This window comes from Erpetoichthys calabaricus, chromosome 6, assembly GCF_900747795.2.
Source record: "Erpetoichthys calabaricus chromosome 6, fErpCal1.3, whole genome shotgun sequence".
NCBI lineage: Eukaryota > Metazoa > Chordata > Cladistia > Polypteriformes > Polypteridae > Erpetoichthys > Erpetoichthys calabaricus.
In genome coordinates, this window is record NC_041399.2 from 165,248,330 (window position 1) to 165,267,993 (window position 19,664).

The 19,664-nt window shown below is 38.0% G+C and overlaps 1 protein-coding gene and 1 long non-coding RNA gene across 2 annotated transcripts in view; both read left to right on the forward strand.

The window, feature by feature from the left end:
• The window catches only part of LOC114653127 (POTE ankyrin domain family member D-like), a 72,481-nt gene extending 68,915 nt beyond the window's left edge, over nt 1-3,566 (forward strand). Inside the window, exon 18 of the mRNA XM_028803293.2 lies at nt 3,486-3,566. Within this exon, the coding sequence (XP_028659126.2) occupies nt 3,486-3,566 (81 nt within the window). The remainder of the gene's footprint in view (nt 1-3,485) is intronic.
• A 1,937-nt stretch (nt 3,567-5,503) lies between these two features.
• Nucleotides 5,504-8,573, forward strand: LOC127528461 (uncharacterized). Its single transcript, XR_007935357.1, has 3 exons — nt 5,504-5,923; nt 6,633-6,675; nt 8,279-8,573. It is a non-coding gene; the product is annotated as an uncharacterized LOC127528461 (long non-coding RNA).
• Nucleotides 8,574-19,664: the final 11,091 nt, after the last annotated feature.

Below are 19,664 nucleotides of genomic sequence, written 5' to 3' on the forward strand. Positions count from 1 at the left end.
TCTCTCTACATTCCTGACCTTCACTCATGAAATATTGGTGGTTTTCAGCTTCCTAAGAAAAATAAAAATATACAGACACAGGTCTTTTTGTGATTTAACCCTTGCTATACTAACGTGCAGTATGTCAGTCAGTCAGTCAGTCATTATCCAACCCGCTAAATTCTAACACAGGGTCACGGGGGTCTGCTGGAGCCAATCTCAGCCAACACAGGCAGGAACAAATCCTGGGCAGGGCGCCAGCCCACCGCAGTGCACTATGTTATAATGCTTATTTTCATATATGCTCATGATTCTCTTTGAATATATGCAAATCATCAATGTTAAGAATACAATTTTTTTGTAGTTTCTGTCATATTCTTGACATTGTCACTGCCAGTGTGAATTCTCGCTTAAGACCATTGTTCAGAAAATAGATTGTGGTTTTGCTCTTGGCGACATACCACAGAAGAAAATGATTCAGCCATGTAAATGCATCCCTGTTTTACTCTCCAAGTTTTAGACTTACCAGCATTGATACATTTTGTATCTCATCCTTGTGTATGCCAGGTACAAGTATTTTATGATTTTGCATTATACGCCACTGAAACTGCCAGAGATGCTCACAGCTGTTCTTGTTGTATGAACAGTCACATACTGTAAAATTTGCCTGACTAAATGTGTGGGGTTATAAAATATTAATTCTATTATCGAGTCGTAGCCCAGTCTGTTAGCAAAACAAATATTTTCCCTGGTCTTCATGTATTAGCTGAAATTTTGCAGATGGAATTAAAATATTTTCTTTGTAGTGATGATGCCTGTTACCACATGTAGATAATGTGAATGTGATATGTTGTTGTACTGCTAGTCCCAGTTTCTAGATTCGATCTACAGTACTAGGGTGTTGTACCGTGTTAGCCATTATGAATGTAGTGAGAACTCATGCAAAATGGCACATCTTACCTGAAGAAGGGGCCTGAGTTGCCCCAAAAGCTTGCATATTGTAATCTTTTTAGTTAGCCAATAAAAGGTGTCATTTTGCTTGACTTCTCACTGGACTCAACCTAAAAAATATCAGTGTGTTTAATAAAAAGAATGGTGAAGAAACTGAGTTACTAACACAATTAACTCATGTTTTTGACTTTAATTTTTAAATTTATTTTGGGTTTTGGTATTTCTTTTGTCCTTTCTGATATTTCTGCCTTTGATCCCTCTTACCGTTGACATTGTGTTTCACTTTTATCTCCACGGTCCGTTGACTATCTTCCTTATGATGTGCCATTTCTATGTGATCTGTTTTTGAGTAAGGTCACTGAGAGAGGTGCTGCTGCAGACCAGTTTTATTACTGCAGCTTTTAACAATGTTTTTTGGACAATTTTTGTTGTTAGGATTCTCAAATCAACATATAAAAGTAAATGTTTCAATGGTCAGTTATTTTCCAACCCGCTTAGTCCTGAACAGGATCGCAGGGGGTGCTGGAGCCAATCCCAGCTAGCTTAGGACACAAGGCAGGAACAAACCCTGGACGGGATTCGAGTCCATCGCAGGGCGAGCACACACACACACACACACGCACACACACACACACACACCAAACCCAACCACACGCTAGGGCTAATTTAGGATCTCTAGTTCACCAATCCTGCATGTCGTTGGACTGTGGGAGGAATCCAGAGCACCCAGAGGAAACCCACCGTGACATGGGGAGAACATGTAGATTTTAAAAAAAACCTTTAGTATGCCCATAATTTTTCTATTTTAAATGAGTATAATTTCTTCAGAAAGAATAGCCTTTTCTGCCCATTCTTATTAATTTTTTAAATTCGGATCAAAGGTCAGCCTGTTCTAAATGATTGTCTCAAAATATTTCTTATATGCCACTATTGTCAGTTGACCTTTTATTATTGGTGAGAGAAGAGGGACAGAATTAAACTTCTAAAATCAAAAGCCATATCCTTTTTATAGAGATATTTAGTTGTAAGAAAGAATGGTTGTGTCATTTCAGAAAATCAATCAACAAAAGATTCATGACTATCCTCTTGTTCCTGTAAATAAAGTTATAATGATCAAGTCATCCACAGATTTTAACATGTATTAGTTTAAAATCGCACACATTCTAATCATTTGTTAATACATGTTAACTTCTGAAATTAATTAATAACTAGTAGTCCTTGTGAGCATGCCATAGACTCATTTATCAGTATGTTTCCAAATGTAGAAATTCTGATCAATTGCCCCATTGTATTTTTCCTTTTTCAGGTGTGTTTTCATGAAATGATTGTTACACTAAAACAACTTCCAAGTCTGCATTATGTTCACATTATAATGGTAACATTTTTCTGAGTTACTATAATGTATTGGTAGCGCACAATTATCTGCTATCCATCATGAGCCTTCTGGTGCAGCCAACAAATTAAGGTTATCACCTCAACATCGAGTTTAACCATCCATCAGCTATCCATCTATCCATTATCCAACCCGCTATATTCTAACACAGGGTCACGGGGGTCTGCTGGAGCCAATCCCAGCCAACACAGGGCGCATGCAGGAACAAACCCCGGGCAGGGCACCAGCCCACCGCAGATCACATAAACACTCCACAACAAACAAGTAATGATAGTAGAGAATATGCCGTCTTAACATTATTTGAGTTGGGATCCCCCCTTATGAAAACTAAATCAGCTACCACAACTACATGATATGGTAAAATACTAATAAAAACATCTCATTTATTTAGTAGTTGTAGAAGTAGCATTGTTATGTTTACAGAGTACATCCATCCATCCATTTTTCAAGCCGCTGAATCCAAACACAGGGTCATGGGTGTCTGCTGGAGCCAATCCCAGCCAACACAGGGCGCAAGGCAGGAACCAATCCCGGGAAGGACGCCAACCCACCGCAGTACAGAGTACAGCAAAATTCTTAATTGCATATCTGACTAAACGTCAACAACATCTGGTTCATAAATTAACAACATACATAACTTCATTTCATATAATGCATAATTTCTGAAATAAAAAAATAATTGCCTTTAGAACAAGGATGCTACAAAAGAAGCGTGTTATTATGTCTGAATTTATCTGTTCATAAATGATGATATTGTATTTTAGTTTTAATTAGTCACGAGTGCATGGATTTTAGCATTGCGTTATCACTGCAGCTTTTAGATATGAATCATGGTTACAAAAATTGTTAATAATTAAAATGTGACATCTGTTTCTTTGAAGCAAATAAACAAAAATAAAAAAGAGCTTTCCAAACAGTCAACTAGGTCCCTAACAGTACCTGAATATTGTGTACGCAACATTTAAATTAATTAAATTACACTCTAAATTTTTAAATTTTACTTTAATTATTCTATCATGTAAGCTGCAGTGTGTCTTCTCTGATAACAGAGCTAAACTTACTCCTGCTCTAGCCTACTATACATTCTGAATCAAAATGGTTTGTGAAAAATGTAAATCCTGTGGGAAGTTTCTGTCAAAATAATTATTGTGTTCCATACCAGATGGAGCTGAAGAAATATAAAGATCTTTATAGTGAAGAAGTGGAACGTTCTAAACTTTTGGAGGACAAGCTGAACGGGTAACATTTCTAATGATATTCATATTTTCTATTACCAAAATATTGTAATTCATACAATATGACATTTCTAACAACTATGTCCCTAGTGATCACAAAATGTGAAAGAGCAGTTAAAATTCTGCAGTCACCAACACCCTTGTGTCTTTTTTACCCTTTAAATGAGGGTATACCCATCTCCTACACCCCGTCCACCTCTGTGGCCTTCCTATGGGTAGTTTAGATAGCAAATGTATTCTAGGACCCTTGTTAAGATAGATCTGGCCATCATTCAATTTAAATACACAATTTTAGCAGGGGCTGTTTTCAGGACAGGGGGGTTGAGGCAGGAAGTGTTGGCACAGGATGAGGACAGGATCATGTAAAGGCCCTAATAGAAAGAAAAAAGCATGCATGTGCACTGACAACACATACTGTCATGCCAGTGGAAGGACTGGGCACTGCCAGAGTGTGGTATGCCTTTTTAGTGTTCTGTAGATCTTGTATGACCAAAAAGCAGAGGCATCAGTTTGTGTAAGAGAGAAAAACAGAGTAATGGAGAGAGTGTAAATGCCACACACAGCAGCAGCTTGTGGCTGCTAAAGGACAAATGGTTTCAGAAATGAATATTTGGGACTGTACTTCCCTAAAATACAGCAGCCAACAGAGAGACCACCTTGGGGAACTGGTGAAATAGTTAATCAAAGGCTCAAACTTGTAAGGACACCTGGAGCCTCCAAGTGGAACTCCATCCTGGTGTCCCTCTTGCAAATGCAAGGCTGCATTTGGCAACCGAGGAAATTCCAGGATGTGGACAGAAGTGACCCATGAAAGGGGTTTGAAGATAACCGACAAGTCAGAAGCCCTTAAATTCAGAGATGCAGAATGCAGGTTGGTAAGTACTCTACTGATCGGAGCCACATAGACATAAGGAGTGAAGAACATGGAAAGCAACAAGGGAGGAAAAACTAAAGAACTATTTTGTGCCATTCTACCTGACAGATAGGTATGTGACTTATATAGGAAGGCCCAATGAGGCAATGGGTTTTTTTTTGTTTTATTCTTTTCATTTTTGTATATTTTAACCACCACTGTTCGTTTGTCATTCTTCCATATTTATTTTTGTGTGAATTTGTATATACTTTTTGCCTCCTGTGTGTTATTATGGGTTCATTGATGGCTCAAGGGCATTCCCTTTTGATCCCACAAGTCAGAGCCGGCCTTAGGGCGAAGCGAACGAAGCGCCCACAGCTGGAGGGGGCCCACTGTGCCCAAGGTTTTTTTTTTTCCTGTGATGCGACGCTGCTGCGGAGGGCCCAATGGAGCAACAGATTCCTTCACTCCAACCTCTATTACCATTTTTTTTATATATATAATTCACGGCAACATATTCCATCACTTAATTACTCCACGTGGACATCTCCACTCGGCACTCCAATCTTCATTACGCTTCACTCAGGCCTGCGTACCTGTTGTCGCCTCCACGGCTCATCTGTGCCTCTGTCCTCAGTAGGCAGCCACTTATGCTTCAGTCAGGGCCGCTCCGCCGCACTGCATTCTCGACAGAGCATAAAAGGGGCCCTTCTCTTCGTAAAGCCATCACTTTCCTTCATATCAATATATTTCCATTTTGTTAGAAAGAACGTCTTGTAGATAGTAGTTAGGCCTTGCCGAATTTCCACAGTTTGAAATTATTGTATTCCAAATGTCTTCAGTTCCACCGCCAAAGAAATATAAATCAGGTGCTCAAAAACATAAAGAAAAAGCCAGTCAGTGTCAAAACGGAAATCGTCAAAAAGTGATGGTTGTAGATGCCGGGAAAACGCATTTCTGCAGTTCAGAATGCAGGAAATCGCTTGGCGGACGGAGCTCTGCCCCGGACGCCCTAGCTGCAGGGGTCGGGCCCCACTCGGTATCAGTTTGCTTCGGGCCCGAAATTGTCTAGGGCCGGCTCTGCTGACAAATTTTAAGGAAAGTCAGGGTGTTTAAATTAGTTACAATTAACCCGGTTACAAAATGGCATAACATTCACACTCTGCTACTAAAGTCAATTCTGTTGTAGTTCTTCTTTGACAATATTCTACATCCACAACTTTCTATAATATATCGGGTGAAAGAAAGATTTTAAAATTTCCCTTTCTTTGTAGATATGATACAAAGTTGTCTGAAGCCTGTAAAATACAACTGATTAAGCAGGGGCTTGCAAACAATGATGAATGTGCAACTTCAGGAGGTATTGGCTCAAGCTCATATTCGTGTATCACTAGTAAATTTGGTGGTACACAAGCTCATCAAAAATGGATGCAAAATTTTGAAAGAAGACCTGAACTCCCAGCTAATGGTGTCTTATCTTTTAACAACTATATAGAGAGCTATAATAAACAGGTTGGTGTCTTCAACATTGAATACATACATTAATGAAAAAACAAAATGTGTTTGTTTACCACTTTCATTTATTGTAATTTTTTGATGTTGTGCATTAACAGTCGGAGGAGTTGTATGGATGAAGTGAGGAACACAATAAACAAGTACACCTTCAGACATTAAAGTAAATTGAAGTAACTTGCTAAGCTGGTCACAGGCACACTAAATCATTTGAAATCTAGCAGAGAGGATCTTACCTTAGTCCACACTCATATACAGAGTGGTAAACTGAAGATGAAAAACAGACTTTAAAAAACATTTCTAATATAATAAGCCAGTTCTTTTCAAGCTGTAAGATAACATGTATAAGTTAAAAAAAATTGACCTTTTGTTGTACAGTTCACATTAATGCTTTCATGTCTTATATGGACAGCATTGTGGCCCTGCGGTTAGTGATGTGAATGCAGCATTCAAATTCTGCTGTCCATAAGCTGACATTATGCAATATGATGGACTTCAGATGACTCTGGCTTTCCTCTAAGATACAAATTTGACCGCCTGACAGTATTTAAGTGTGAGTGTGAGCAGAAGTTGGCCCCGTGACGGACTGTTGTTTTGTACCTTGCACCTGATGTCATTGGGATAGGCTCCACAACCTTGAATTGGATTACGTTGCTTTAAACTTGCTATGTAACCTTATTTTACATATATAGTACATTCTTTTTTCCAGATGAGACAGAGAATGAAACGACTTTCAAAGGAGCTCAGTCATGGTATGCTTCTTTTATTAATTTTTAACTATTCATAATCTACATTGCTCAAAAAATTAGGGGAATACTTTAATCACATATCGGATCTCGATTAACAAAATGTTTAAGTGTTTTCTAAATAATACTGTGTAATTGGTTGAGAAAGAAATTATGTAAAAACAATCAATGGAAACCAAAATCACCAACCCGATTAGGCATCACACTGAAAATCAAAGTCAAAAATTGAAATCACAGGCTGATCCAACTTGTGTGAATGTGACTCAGTAGTGTTATGGCGCCCATGTGCCTGTATGCACTCCCAATAACGTCTGGGCATGCTTCTGGTGAGATGGTGGAAGGTGTCTTGGGGGATCTCCTCCCAGACCTGGATCAGGGCATAAATGAGCTCCTGGACAGTCTTTGGTGGAACTTGGCATTGTCAGATGTTCTGATACGTAATGTCCCAGAGGTTCTCAATTGGATTCAGGTCTGGAGAACGTGTGGACCAGTCATGGGCCTTCGTCATCCAGGAACTGCTGATGCACTCTGGCCACATGAGACTGGGCATTGTCCTGTACTGGGAGGAACCAAGGGCCTACTGCACCACTGCCTAGCATGTGGGGGTCTGTGAAACCCTCCAAGGATACGCCTCTTCAGATCATCACAGACCCTCCACAAAACCAGTCATAACTAGATCACGTTGCAGGCTGCATAACGTTTACCACAGCATCTCCAGACTCACCTCTGTCACGTGGTGCAGTGTGAACCTGCTTTCATCTGTGAAGAGAAGGGGCGCTGATGGCAAAGCTGGCAATTGTGTATTCTCTGGCAAATGCTAGTTGAGCTGCATGGTGATGGGCTGTAAGTACAAGGATGTTGGGCCCTCATGGAGTCTGTTTCTGACAGTTCTGTCAGAAAATGCACCACAGCAGCTAGATGTAGGTCATTTTGTAGGGCTCTGGCAGTGCTCCTTCTGTTTCTCCTCCCACAAAGGAGCAGATAGTGGTGCTGCTGCTGGGTTGATGCCCTTATATGGCTCATTTGTATAAGAGCCTATCTCCTGATATCTCCTCCATGCTCTTGAGACCTTCCTGGAATGGCACATATGGATGTGCCATTCTGGAGGAGCTGGACTACCTGTGCAACCAGAACTGGCTGCAGGTACTGCTTAATGCTACCAGTAGTGACAAGGATACTAGCAAAATGCAAAACTACAGAAGAATCAGTCAGGAAGGATAAGGATAGAACAATTATCTGTGGCCACCACCTGTAAAACCATTCCCTTTTTAGGGGTTGTCTTCCCCAAAGCAGGTGAAGTTGACTCACAATCGCTTATGCTTCCTAACTGGACAGAGTGATAACCCTGAGGATGAACTGACTTGGTATTAGACTGTGATGATTGAGTGTTCCCTGAATTTTTGGAGCAGTATATGTTGGTGCCATTTTCAGCATAATATTTTGGTTTTAAAACTGGGTAAGGTCAGATATTGTAAGACAACATAAAATATAGAGCACTGCTGTGTATTTTTGCAAGTTGGTTATGTAATTTAGTTGCTTCCAACACCAGCCACGATTCCTTAAGAAGGTAAAAGTTCCAACATGTAAATTTTTCCTTTTTTATTTACAGCATTTACAAAACTTGATTATTTTCCCTGATTGAATCCTGTATCAGTGCTTCCATGTGGACCAAAGCTAAAAAAAGGGAACAATCCTTCAACAAAACAAGGTATCAGATATAAGAAAAATTAACAGCATAGAATTATTGAAGTCCTTCCTATTTTCTATTTGTTGGAATTTACATAATGTAAGGACAGCTTAACATTCTCAAACCCACTTATTCCAATTAATTGCCAAGGGAGGCTAGAACCTACCTGTACAGCAACAGCCCAGGACAATAAACAGTTCTGGCCAGGGAGTCAGTCCATCACAAGGCGCACTCACGCATACATCACATTTACAGTACTGTGTCAACTTTATAGTGTGCTGTTACCCTAATGTAAACATCTTTAGGATTTTGATTGGAAAACATATGCAGACATAGGTGAACATACATGTTAAATGATAATTTATGAGATTTCTGATTAGCTGGGTTGTATAGAGCATTGGGCTGTACCATTCCCTAAATGCTTCCTGTAGTGTGGTAATCTGGTAATCCAAGGCATCTGGTAAATACAGCCTGACTTTAAATAATATTCAGGTTGTTGATGTTTTCTTGACCAAGGAGTTTGTCTCCTCATTATGACTAAATTGGGACAAGGCACAGGCTCATTATTGGTTGTCTATGGCACCTAGTAAGATGTGGAAATGTGCTCCTTTTCACTTTGTCTCTTGGAAAGCTGCTTCTTTTCTTTATCAATGTCTCCATGCTGTTCAACCAAAATAGGCCTGCAGAAAATGTTAACAGCCTTTACTATTAAAAATAAAAATGTAACAAAATTTTATCAGCAGTTACACACAAAACCTCCCTGTGATCAACAGCTGGATTTGTGAATGCTGTAGTATTTTTTTATCTTCTGTACAGAGGAAGACATTTGCATATACTTATTTTCTTAAAACACTGCATTATGTGTTCATGTTATACAGGTAAAAATTGTGTTTGTGTATAAAAAGACAGATCTGATTCAGGGCCACCATATATGAGCCCAAGACACTGGAAAGTCTGTTAAGGAGAGCTGCATCTCGAGATGATATGGTGGATGGTGTTGTAAGGGATCTCCTCCCAGACCTGGATCAGGGCATAAATGAACTCCTGGACAGTCTGTGGTGCTACTTGGCAGTGTCAGATGCACTGATACATAATGTCTCTCAGGTTCTCAGTTGGATTCAGGTTTGGAGAACATATGGGACAGTCAATGACATCAATGCCTTTGTCATCCAGGAACTGCCTATGCACTCTGGCCACATGAGGCCGGACATTGTCCTGCACCAGGAGGAACCAAGTGCACACTGCACCAGCATAAGGTCTGACAATGGCTCTGAGGATTTCATCTCGGTACCTAACAGCGGTCAGGGTACCATTACCTAGCACAGGGAGGTCTGTGCAACCCTCCAAGGTTACGCCTCCCCAGGTCATCACTGACCCACCGCCAAACTGGTCATGTTAGATAATGTTCACCACAGACTCTATCACCTCTGCCACGTGCTCTGTGTGAACCTGCTCTCATCTGTAAGCTGCATCTTGAGATGGTAATACATGCATTATAATGGCACTAATAAAAAGTGCTTTAAGGTGGTTAATGGGCTATGCCATTGACAATATATTCTATAGGAGGGTCTTAATTTAATTGTAAGTCATAAGAACTTGAGTTATAAGGTCATGCTATGTATGGTCCTTGCCACTGTGTTGTGAGTGAACTGTACAGTAGTAAGTGAATGATACAAACAGCCTGAGCATAAAATAATCCTGACTGAGACAAGATCCTACAGTTTAGTAAACCATTTTACAATGTCTGTAAGGTGGAAAAAGGAGGTTTTAGAAAGCACAGAAACATGATGACAGAAGGCTAATAATACCTAAATCGATTACAATAAAAATGGAAGCCTTTTCAATTAATGTAGTTAAGCATTGTCTTACTATTCTCAGCATTACCACCCACTAAGGGAACATGTTTTTTTCTGAATTTAAACACAAATAATTATCATTTAATATTTTACAAACAATAAAGCAGTTTATTAATGATATTATTTCATACTGTAAGTAATATTGCATTTAAATGATAAATTAGGTGAATGTCATTCAAAACTAAAGGTCATATTTTATTGCCAAATGTACTATGCTAATGGCAGCATATTCTGCTTACAGAAGGTAGAAGATTTGCCAAATAAATTTTCAAGTCTTCAACAGGCAGTGTGGCGTATCGGTTAAAAGGACAACTCTGAAGTTGTCTGTTCATATCCTACAAGTGATACGGTGTGACCATGAGTAAGACACTTCACCTGCCTGACCCCACTGCAAAAAAAAAAAAAAAACTAACAAAACAAATGTAACAATTTGTATACTGTATCAAATATTTTAAGTCACGTCAGCCAAACAAGATAATAGTAAAAGGTCTGCATAGCAGGCATAGTCAGTAGTTTTAAAATCACAATGATATTGACTAAAACTTCATTTTCAACAAAAACAGTTAAAGCATCTCTTTTTTTTTTTTTTTTTGGTTGTGACCAGGATAAAGGCCAAACTATTATTTCTCGCACTATATTCTTTCAAGAAAAGATTACAGTTGTATGTTTACAATTTCCTGTAAAAGTTTTTGAAAAAAAAAAAGTTAAATTGGACATTTTTCTATAATTCTTAAGAATATTTGAATCTGAATCTGATGTTTTTTAAAGAGCTCTAATACAGTAATTGCTACTTAGAAAGAAATAGGGACAGTTCTGTTCAATCATTATTTATTAACTATGTGTGACATTAATTATGCAGCTGCTGTAAGTAAGTTTTTCAATATTTTTTTAGGAATTGGGTCTAAAGGACAAGTAATTGGTTTAATTCTGGATGTCAGATGTTAGACGTTTACTGTGGTGGAAGGTGCAAGTTGACAGCAGATGTGATACACGACAATGGAATTTGTCAGCCTAATTCCTAGACTGTAATCTTATGTTATCTAGTTTATTGTTAAAGAAACTTGTAAAATAAGCACTGCATAATCAAAGCCTCCACTATTTGAACTTCTTTACTATGAAAAGTGTCTACCTTATTGAAGATTACTTTATTTGTTTCTTTTTGATAGAGCAATGAAAGAGGTTTTAATTCTACTGCATAAGAAAGACAACTTTAATGCCTGGAAATCAGCATGAAGAACATGTGAAATGACAATATGCAGCCATGCGGTTATCCAAAACCTTGGTATTGATATTACTGGACAAGCTTTAACTGTGACAGAAGTACATTGTATATACCAGAAAAATGTTGTCTTATAATCCCGCACCCACCTAATAGAAATGTTAATACCCAAGGAAAATATTGTAATTTTTTTTTCATGTATACTGTGTAATATCAAATACTACAATGGGTAATTTTTTTTTTTTTTTTATTATAAATATATAGCATTCCTCATGCATGTCTATTCTTGATGTACAATGTAGTTCAATAGACTGTATAAACTGCATTTTTTGTGTCATATTTTTAATTTGAGCTGTAGGTGAACTAATTATTTGTTACCCAAAGCAGAATGGCTCCAGAATATATTTATTAATTTTAAACAAAATATAATAAAATATATTTTTTCAAGAGTAGTTAATTTGTTATATATTTTATTACCACCTAGTAAATTGTAAATAGAACTCCAAACTGAACAGTGCTTTTGGATCGATACTCAATTTTTGTAACAACTTTGATTAATATACTGTATACCACTTAAGCATATGTGAGGTATAGTTTTGTTTACTTTCAGTATTATAAAATATAAATGGATAAACTGATATTTTCTTTATGATATACTTTGCCCTCTACTCTTGGAAATGTGATGTCAAAGATTTCCAATGTTAAGAAAAATGGTAAATGGCTTGGGTACACTCTTAGCAGACCTTCAATGAAACATCCATGTACCCATCCAGTTCTTAAACCAACTTAATTCAAACATAAAGTCTAAATATATTAATTTTACAGAATAACCTGATAATTACCGGATGGGTTCCTGCTATTTTTGAGACTCTATTGGTTTTGAACTGAGGGAAAAATAATTATTTTAAGGTAACTAACAACACCTAATTTGCTTGGTATAGTTTACAGGAGTTGGTTTCCACCTTGTGCCCATTTTTCCACATTAGATTTCAGTGCAATGTGGATGTAATGCTTAACAGTGGAGAAACCAAGGCATCCAAGATGAACATTCTATAAAATCCTCACAAGATGTGTGTTAGAATTACAACCTGGAATGTGAAAGTAATGGTAATCGGAGAGAATTCGAAGAGTGAAAAGGCACAGAAAACTAAGCAGTAAAGTAAGAAGATATACCATAATATAAGCAAGGTATACTACAGATTGGGGGGAATTTTCAAAGAAGAGTGTTACTTTTATGGGGAATAAAAAAACAAAGGGAGAGAGATGAGCAAAATAGTGGAAAACTCCTGAATGTGACGTCAGAAAGCAAGACATTTAAAAATAAGAAATTCAATGACACATGAAGAATACAAGTCAGTGTTAGAAAAATGACAACGGGGAACCGGATCAGTCAACAAAATGAAAGTTACTTTTGTAATGGGAGAATGGTATTCCTCTTTTCAAGTACTCTTGCTAGTTCACATACTCAAGAAATCTTAAAACTTCCATCCATCCATCCATTTTCCAGCCCGCTGAATCCGAACACAGGGTCACGGGGGTCTGCTGGAGCCAATCCCAGCCAACACAGGGCACAAGGCAGGAACCAATCCCGGACAGGGTGCCAACCCACCGCAGATCTTAAAACTTTTCTTGGTCAAATATTTTTTCAGTTATCATCTTACAAACTGCTTATATATAGAGGGGAATATTGAACAGAAAATGAAACAATCATCACTTGCCAGAACTATATCAAAGTCTCTTTAGCGAAATTAAGAAGGAGATTGCAGCATAAACATAGTGTTGTGTCGGCTTCTCGTGTTTGGCTCCTTGTCACAGGAAAAAATGTAGGAGCCCACCAGTACATGCTGTTGACTTGATGGTCTCAGCGCCAGAACCTTTACTACCAAACAGTTAAGGATCTAGCCTTTTAATACATTTTCAAGTATAAGGAATGCAGTGAATTAGGGCCTGTTAAAAAGAAATGTCACGACACTGTTGTATTAAACCTTAGAAGGTGGGCCAGCAGCCCCTTGTGTCATTGAAAGCTGAGCTAAGAGGAACACAGCTCATTAGCAAGAGCAAAGAGTGGCCAAGTTCTAGAGGTAAGAAAAAGAGATTTTAAAAAATCAACTGGGAAGTGATAACAGATATCAGAGGAAAAATGCCAACAGCCTCCTCATATAGAAAGGATATCTGCCACATGTTCATATCAGACCTGACACAGCTTGTAGTGTAGAGGATTTGTGTTTTGTTATTACATGTTGTGCTTTCATTTTACAGTCTGAGTCTTTGTTAGATTCAAGGGAATATGGTAAACCATACCCCGTGGCATCCCATTATTTCTCTTTGTTATCCTGTTGTTTCTGTTGTTAATTATGTTGGTCTTCCAGGGATGCATCACAGTTTTATCTGTTTGCTGTCAGGGAAGTGAAAAAATGGGGTGAGCTGCTTCATGATAAAACAAGGCACAAACATTCTATTTCAGATTACAAAAGTCCTCTTAACATTAAATCCAGTTGATGGCAAGAATTGACATGGCAAAAATATTCTACTGGTAGAAAGAACATGTGAATGAGACAAAAGTGTACATCATTCTGGCACAGGAGGGAACATTATTTGGAGGTGGCTAGCCCACTGTTCTTAACATTCAAACTAAAAATATTCATATACTGTATTTGACCAGTGGCATCTCTGCATTTAGGATAAGTGGGGCACTGCCCTCTTATCTCCCAGCAGATAGCACTGTAAACAAGCCTCAATAATTTAACATATTGTAAAAGCTCAACTTTTCAGTTCCGCCTTTGGGCATGAAGGCTAGAGAGCTTTTAAGAAACCTATTGGTTGACTTTTTGTGATAAGTTTAATATGTGCGCGAACTTGAACATCTTCCTGTTTTGGAGTATTTGTCATCATGATCATGAATCACATTGGAAATGTATGAATGTTCACTTGCGCTTCTGCTTTTGGTGTTGAGTATATGATGTTAAGATCTTTCATTTGGTGATTGTATTACATAACAAAATATAATGCTGATAAATCTACACTATGTCCAATCTTTTTCAGGTGAGATTTTATTAATATTTGTGTTGGTAGCCTAATATACTAGGAAACACCATGATACTCCCTCACATGGCTAATTTTCCATGGATCATTCCATGTGGTTCTAATAATTTTTTTTCCTGCCATATCCCCTGCTCCCTCATTAATACTGCTGGCTCCACCTCACACTGCTTACTTTGGGTCAGCGGCAAAACCATCTACCCTCACTTTCCAAAGCATTATGAACTGAGCTGATCCAAGCCAGGATCATTCTAGAGATTGCAGGCAGCCATATATGAAGGCCAGTGGATTCATTCAGAGGAACAGGTCTCATAAGATCTGCTATGTAAGAGCTTGATTGTCATTCTCTCTTAACTCTCTCACTCATATTCACACATGCATTCTTTGCAGAGCTTCCCAAAATGGCTTTGCCCCTTCTGAAAGTGTTACAGGTCCAGTACAGAATTTTCATGCTGGAAATGTTTTTTAGTTCACATTCGAGCCATACCAAATTATCAAAATGTTTTTTTTTTCAATAGCCATTGTGGTTTGTTAATGTGATTTGTTGTTTTATTTGTCTGCCTGGATGCAGTATGGCTGTAAATTTAACTTCCACTAGTGATTTATTGTATGATCTATTGAAAACCACTTCAAAAAACTGTACTGATAATTAAATGCTTAAGCAGAGGTATGGAAATACTGCATATACACCAAATCTGGTAACTTTTGTTTGCTTTGGGTGGCACAGTGATGCAGCGGTTAGCACTCGCAGCTCCAGCTATACATGTACAGCTTGGCTTGGTCACTGACTGTGTGTAGTTTACATGTCCTTCCAGAATGTGAATGTGTTTTCTCCAGTTACTCTGGTGTCCTCCCACAGGATGCAGGCTGTATACCCATTCTTCTTTACCTCTTGCCTTTCTTCTTCAACAGTGAATTCCTGTTTCCTGATCTTCCACAACATTATACATATAATGTTTCCTTGGTCTGCCAGGGCCTCATCTGCTCACCAATTTTCCTTTGTATATTCTCTTAACACTTCTGTCTCCTTTCATTCTCTCTACATGACTGATCTGTTGATATTTATGTATGCTACTAGCTGTCCCCCGCGGTTCCGCCCGTGTAGTAGTGAAACAGGACAAGCTTTAAAAATCAATAAAAAATATTCAAAAATATAATAATTTGTATTGAGAAGAATTTATATTGATTGCTTTCGTATCCAAGGGCCTCTTGTTATACAAAACTTGGTTTTGCTATCAGGGGCGAGAATTTAGCTGGATCTCTTTGCCAAAAATGTAAAAATTTGGCAAGGTATCTCTGGCCATGCGGAAGGTAGGTACACGCCAATGTCAAACATTGCAACTGTATCTGATCGTGTTCAGCTCTGATGGGAGAGCGTCCCCCACGTGGGGGAGAAAAGCACCTGGCTGTGATATCTCTGCCATTGAACAGGTACCCTCTAAAACACTGCTGTGATCTCTCTCTCTCAAATGTTACTCTTTAACAATCTCTAGATGATAATGTCTGCTGAACAAACAGGTATCGTTAGCTAAGCTGAGGCAAGGTACGCTCCAACACGTGATGAGAGGTACAGCAACTCGAATGGAGACTGGCTCATGAATGAGGATGGCCCTGCCCTGCTCCCCCTCCCCTCGGCCAGCAGCCTGTCACTTGGATTCGTGCAAATAAATCAGCGCCACAACCGAACCATAATACTCAAAATCAACCAGACTGTTCAAGCAAATTATAGAAAAAAACCTGATCTAAGTCCATGAAGTAGTTCTCTTGTGAAAAGCAGACAGACAGGCAGACAGATAGACGTTGGATTTTATATATAGAGAGATGATGTCTGGTTCTGCATAAGTATTTGGTAATTCCTCATTCATTCTTGTTCTCCAAACTCCATTATCATATATTGCTCTATAGATTTTCTTTAACACCTTTTGTTCCAATTCCTGGAGCATTTTTACATCCACTTGTGTTAAGGACCAGGTTTCTGGCCATTATGCTGCTACCAGTCAAATAATAGCTTTGTAAAGTTTTACTTTCAAAGTTTTGGAGACTACACTTGATTTTAGTATTAATTGCATTACAAAGTACTACATATCTGCTGCTTTCATTCTAGCTTTAATTGCACTGCTTAGGTACTTAAATGGAATTCATAATTTACTATTTTAACATTTCTTATATTTTCTGGTCTTAAATTTCCAGATCTGATCATATATTTAGTTTTCTCCTTGTTGAGTTCTTTGAGTCCTCCTCAAGTACAAGGAAGCCTTCTCTGAAGTATTCCTGTGTTCTACCTGCAAGCTCTATGTCATCTGCCTATGACAGAACTTGTAGGGTTCCAATATATATGGCCTTACATTCTTTGATCCCACGTTTTCTTATTAACTTGGTGTTTTCCTTGCACTTTTACTTTATGTTTTGTAATTGTGAGTGCCATCTTTATTAGTCTTTATCAGTTTCCTTTGGATTTGAAATTCCAATAACACTCTGTATAATGCCTCACTACTGTATACTCTTATTGGCTGCTTATTGTCAAGAAACAGGTGATGTAAGTTATATTATATTCACCACATTTTTCAACGTGTCTCAGTAACAAGTGGTCTATTATTGATATACTAGACAAAGAGCCCGTTTCGACAACGTAAGATGAAAGTTTGTGTCAGCAATATATGAAGAACAAATGATAAGTAACGAAGAAGTTGCTTTGTAATGATTGTAGTTCACTTTACGCATTACTGTACAGGCTTGTACTGTTAATTGATGAATTTTCCAGGCCTATAGTATAATATTGAATGATGAATGTTCCAGTACAATATGGAATAGTAATAAGTATAAGCACCACAAACCTGATATACTGTAGGTGTATTGAATGAATGTGTAATTGAATCAGAATGCATAATTAGACCTCAAGCTGTAGTCAAAATCGCCTTTCAGGCCTCTAGAGCTTTAATCGAAGTCGCCTTTCTCTTTGAATTTTTGAGGTCGTAAATCCGCCGCCTGCCGCGATGTTGGGGTTGGATGTCGGTCTCGTAAGGTTTTCCGGGCAGCTGCGCAGAAGGCGACTGCGCATTTGGCTTCGGACGTGCACAGAAGGCGACTGTGCATTCGGCTTCGGACGTGAGTGAGTGAGTGAGTGAGGATGCAGGCAAATTATGTATTAAGATTTGTTTGGAAACCACATTCATAGTCTTCTAGTTTTTCTCTGCATATCGTTCTAGGATCCTACTTGTTACTTTATATGTAACATTCAGCAAAGAAATTCCACAATAATTTTTGCACATTATTTTGTCTCCATTCTTCAAAACCGGGCAGATTATCCCCTTTTTCCATTTTTCTGACATTTGCTTCTCCTTCCATAATTTCACTACAGTATTACCTTTGTACAATACAGTATACCCTGTATACTTCCATAGCTCAGGGCCCCCATATTGTAACAAACCTGAGCATATGCCATCATCTCCTGGTGCTTTATTTGTTTTTAATCATTTAATGCCTGCCTCTACCTCTTCATAAGATGGCACATCCAGTTGAATTTCTGGACCATAAGGTATAAATCCCACATGTGCATTCTCTGTTTCTACTGTATGTGTTATCATTTATTTAATAACTCTTCAAAGTATTCAGCATAAACTTCTAATATTTTTTCTTTACTCCCAATTGGGTTACCTTATTTATCTTTACACACTTTTGTTTTTGGTTGGAAACCTCCATTTACTCTGCCAACTTCTTTGAACAGGTTTGCTGACCCCCCACCACCCCTTACATATAACTCTCCTAGTTTCTTAAGCCTTTCTTGTTCTTTCTCCCTTTTCTTTCTTCTGCTAATCTTGGTGACCATTCTCCTCTTCTCAGAAAATTCCATTATGCTAGCTCTTGTTTTCCTTTCTCACATTTCAAGCCAGGCTTTGTTTCTTTCTTCTGTTACCTTTTTAGATTCGTCATCAAACCAATCTTCTATTCTTCCTTTTTGTTGGAGTTTTGTAAACTAAGATTTTTACAGCAGATTCAGTTACTGTTCTCTTTACTTTTGGCCATTCTCATTCTATTCCTTGTTCACTATCCATACTTTCCATTTGTATGTTCTTAGAAATCTCTTCTCGGTATTTCCATTTCAAACTTCAATTTAATTTAATGATATTAAATGTTCTTCCTTTCTTGCCCTTTTTGACTTCATATTTAATGTTTTTTGCCTATATTTCTCCAGTACCAAAAAGTGGTCTGAATCCATTTGCTTCTCTCATACATCAGACATAAATAATGTCTGTTCCATGCCTCCTGTCAATTAGACAAACATATATTTAATTTAGGAGTTTACTATCAGGCATTCTCCATGTTGCTTTATGAATATGTTCAATACATGTACTGCTTATCATCATCTTCTTACTCTGTGCATAGTCCACTAATGTTACTTCTTCTTCTTCTTATTATTATTATTATGCAAACTGTGGGATCCTATTGTTGGCTTAAATGCTTTATCCTTTCCAATCTTTGCATTCATGTCACCTAGCAGTATTTTTACATCACATTTAGGTAAGCTGTTATACACAGTTTCAAGCTGTTCACAAAATAAAATGCCTTTTATGTCTTCCTTTGCTTTTTGAGAGAATAAACATTTCACCTCTTATTCTTAAAGTGCATATTCTTTCATTTACATTGGGGAAATCCAATTATAGCTTGTTTAATTCTCTTCTCTACTAGGAATCCTGTTCCGAACGTATTTTTCTTATGTCCCCTATAGAAGACTGTGTAGTTAGTAGAGACTATTACAGTATATTGCTACCTTTCCATCTTACTTCCTGAGAGGCTATAGCACCTATCTTATACTTTCTTAGTTCTTCATTTAATTTGGCAAAGGCATACGCTCTGTGTAGATTAAAACATTCAAGGATGACACCCTAAAATCATCAATCTTTGAATTGCTCCTTGGTCAGTTTATCTTATCCATCCACTTGCCTTAGCAACATGCCTTTTTACAGGATAGCATTGTTAACCCTATGTCTATCCCCCAACCTGGAGGATCAGGGTACCCCTTTTCATCTGCAGTATTACCAAAGAACTTTCAGGCAAGGGTGACCCTTTAGGTGACCCTAAAGATAGCTTCACTATAGCTCCCTGGGTCATTTGCACACTCTAGCCCCACCACTACATCAAAGCAATCATACAATACAAAATACTGCAAGTAAAAAAAAACACACAAAAACAGCAG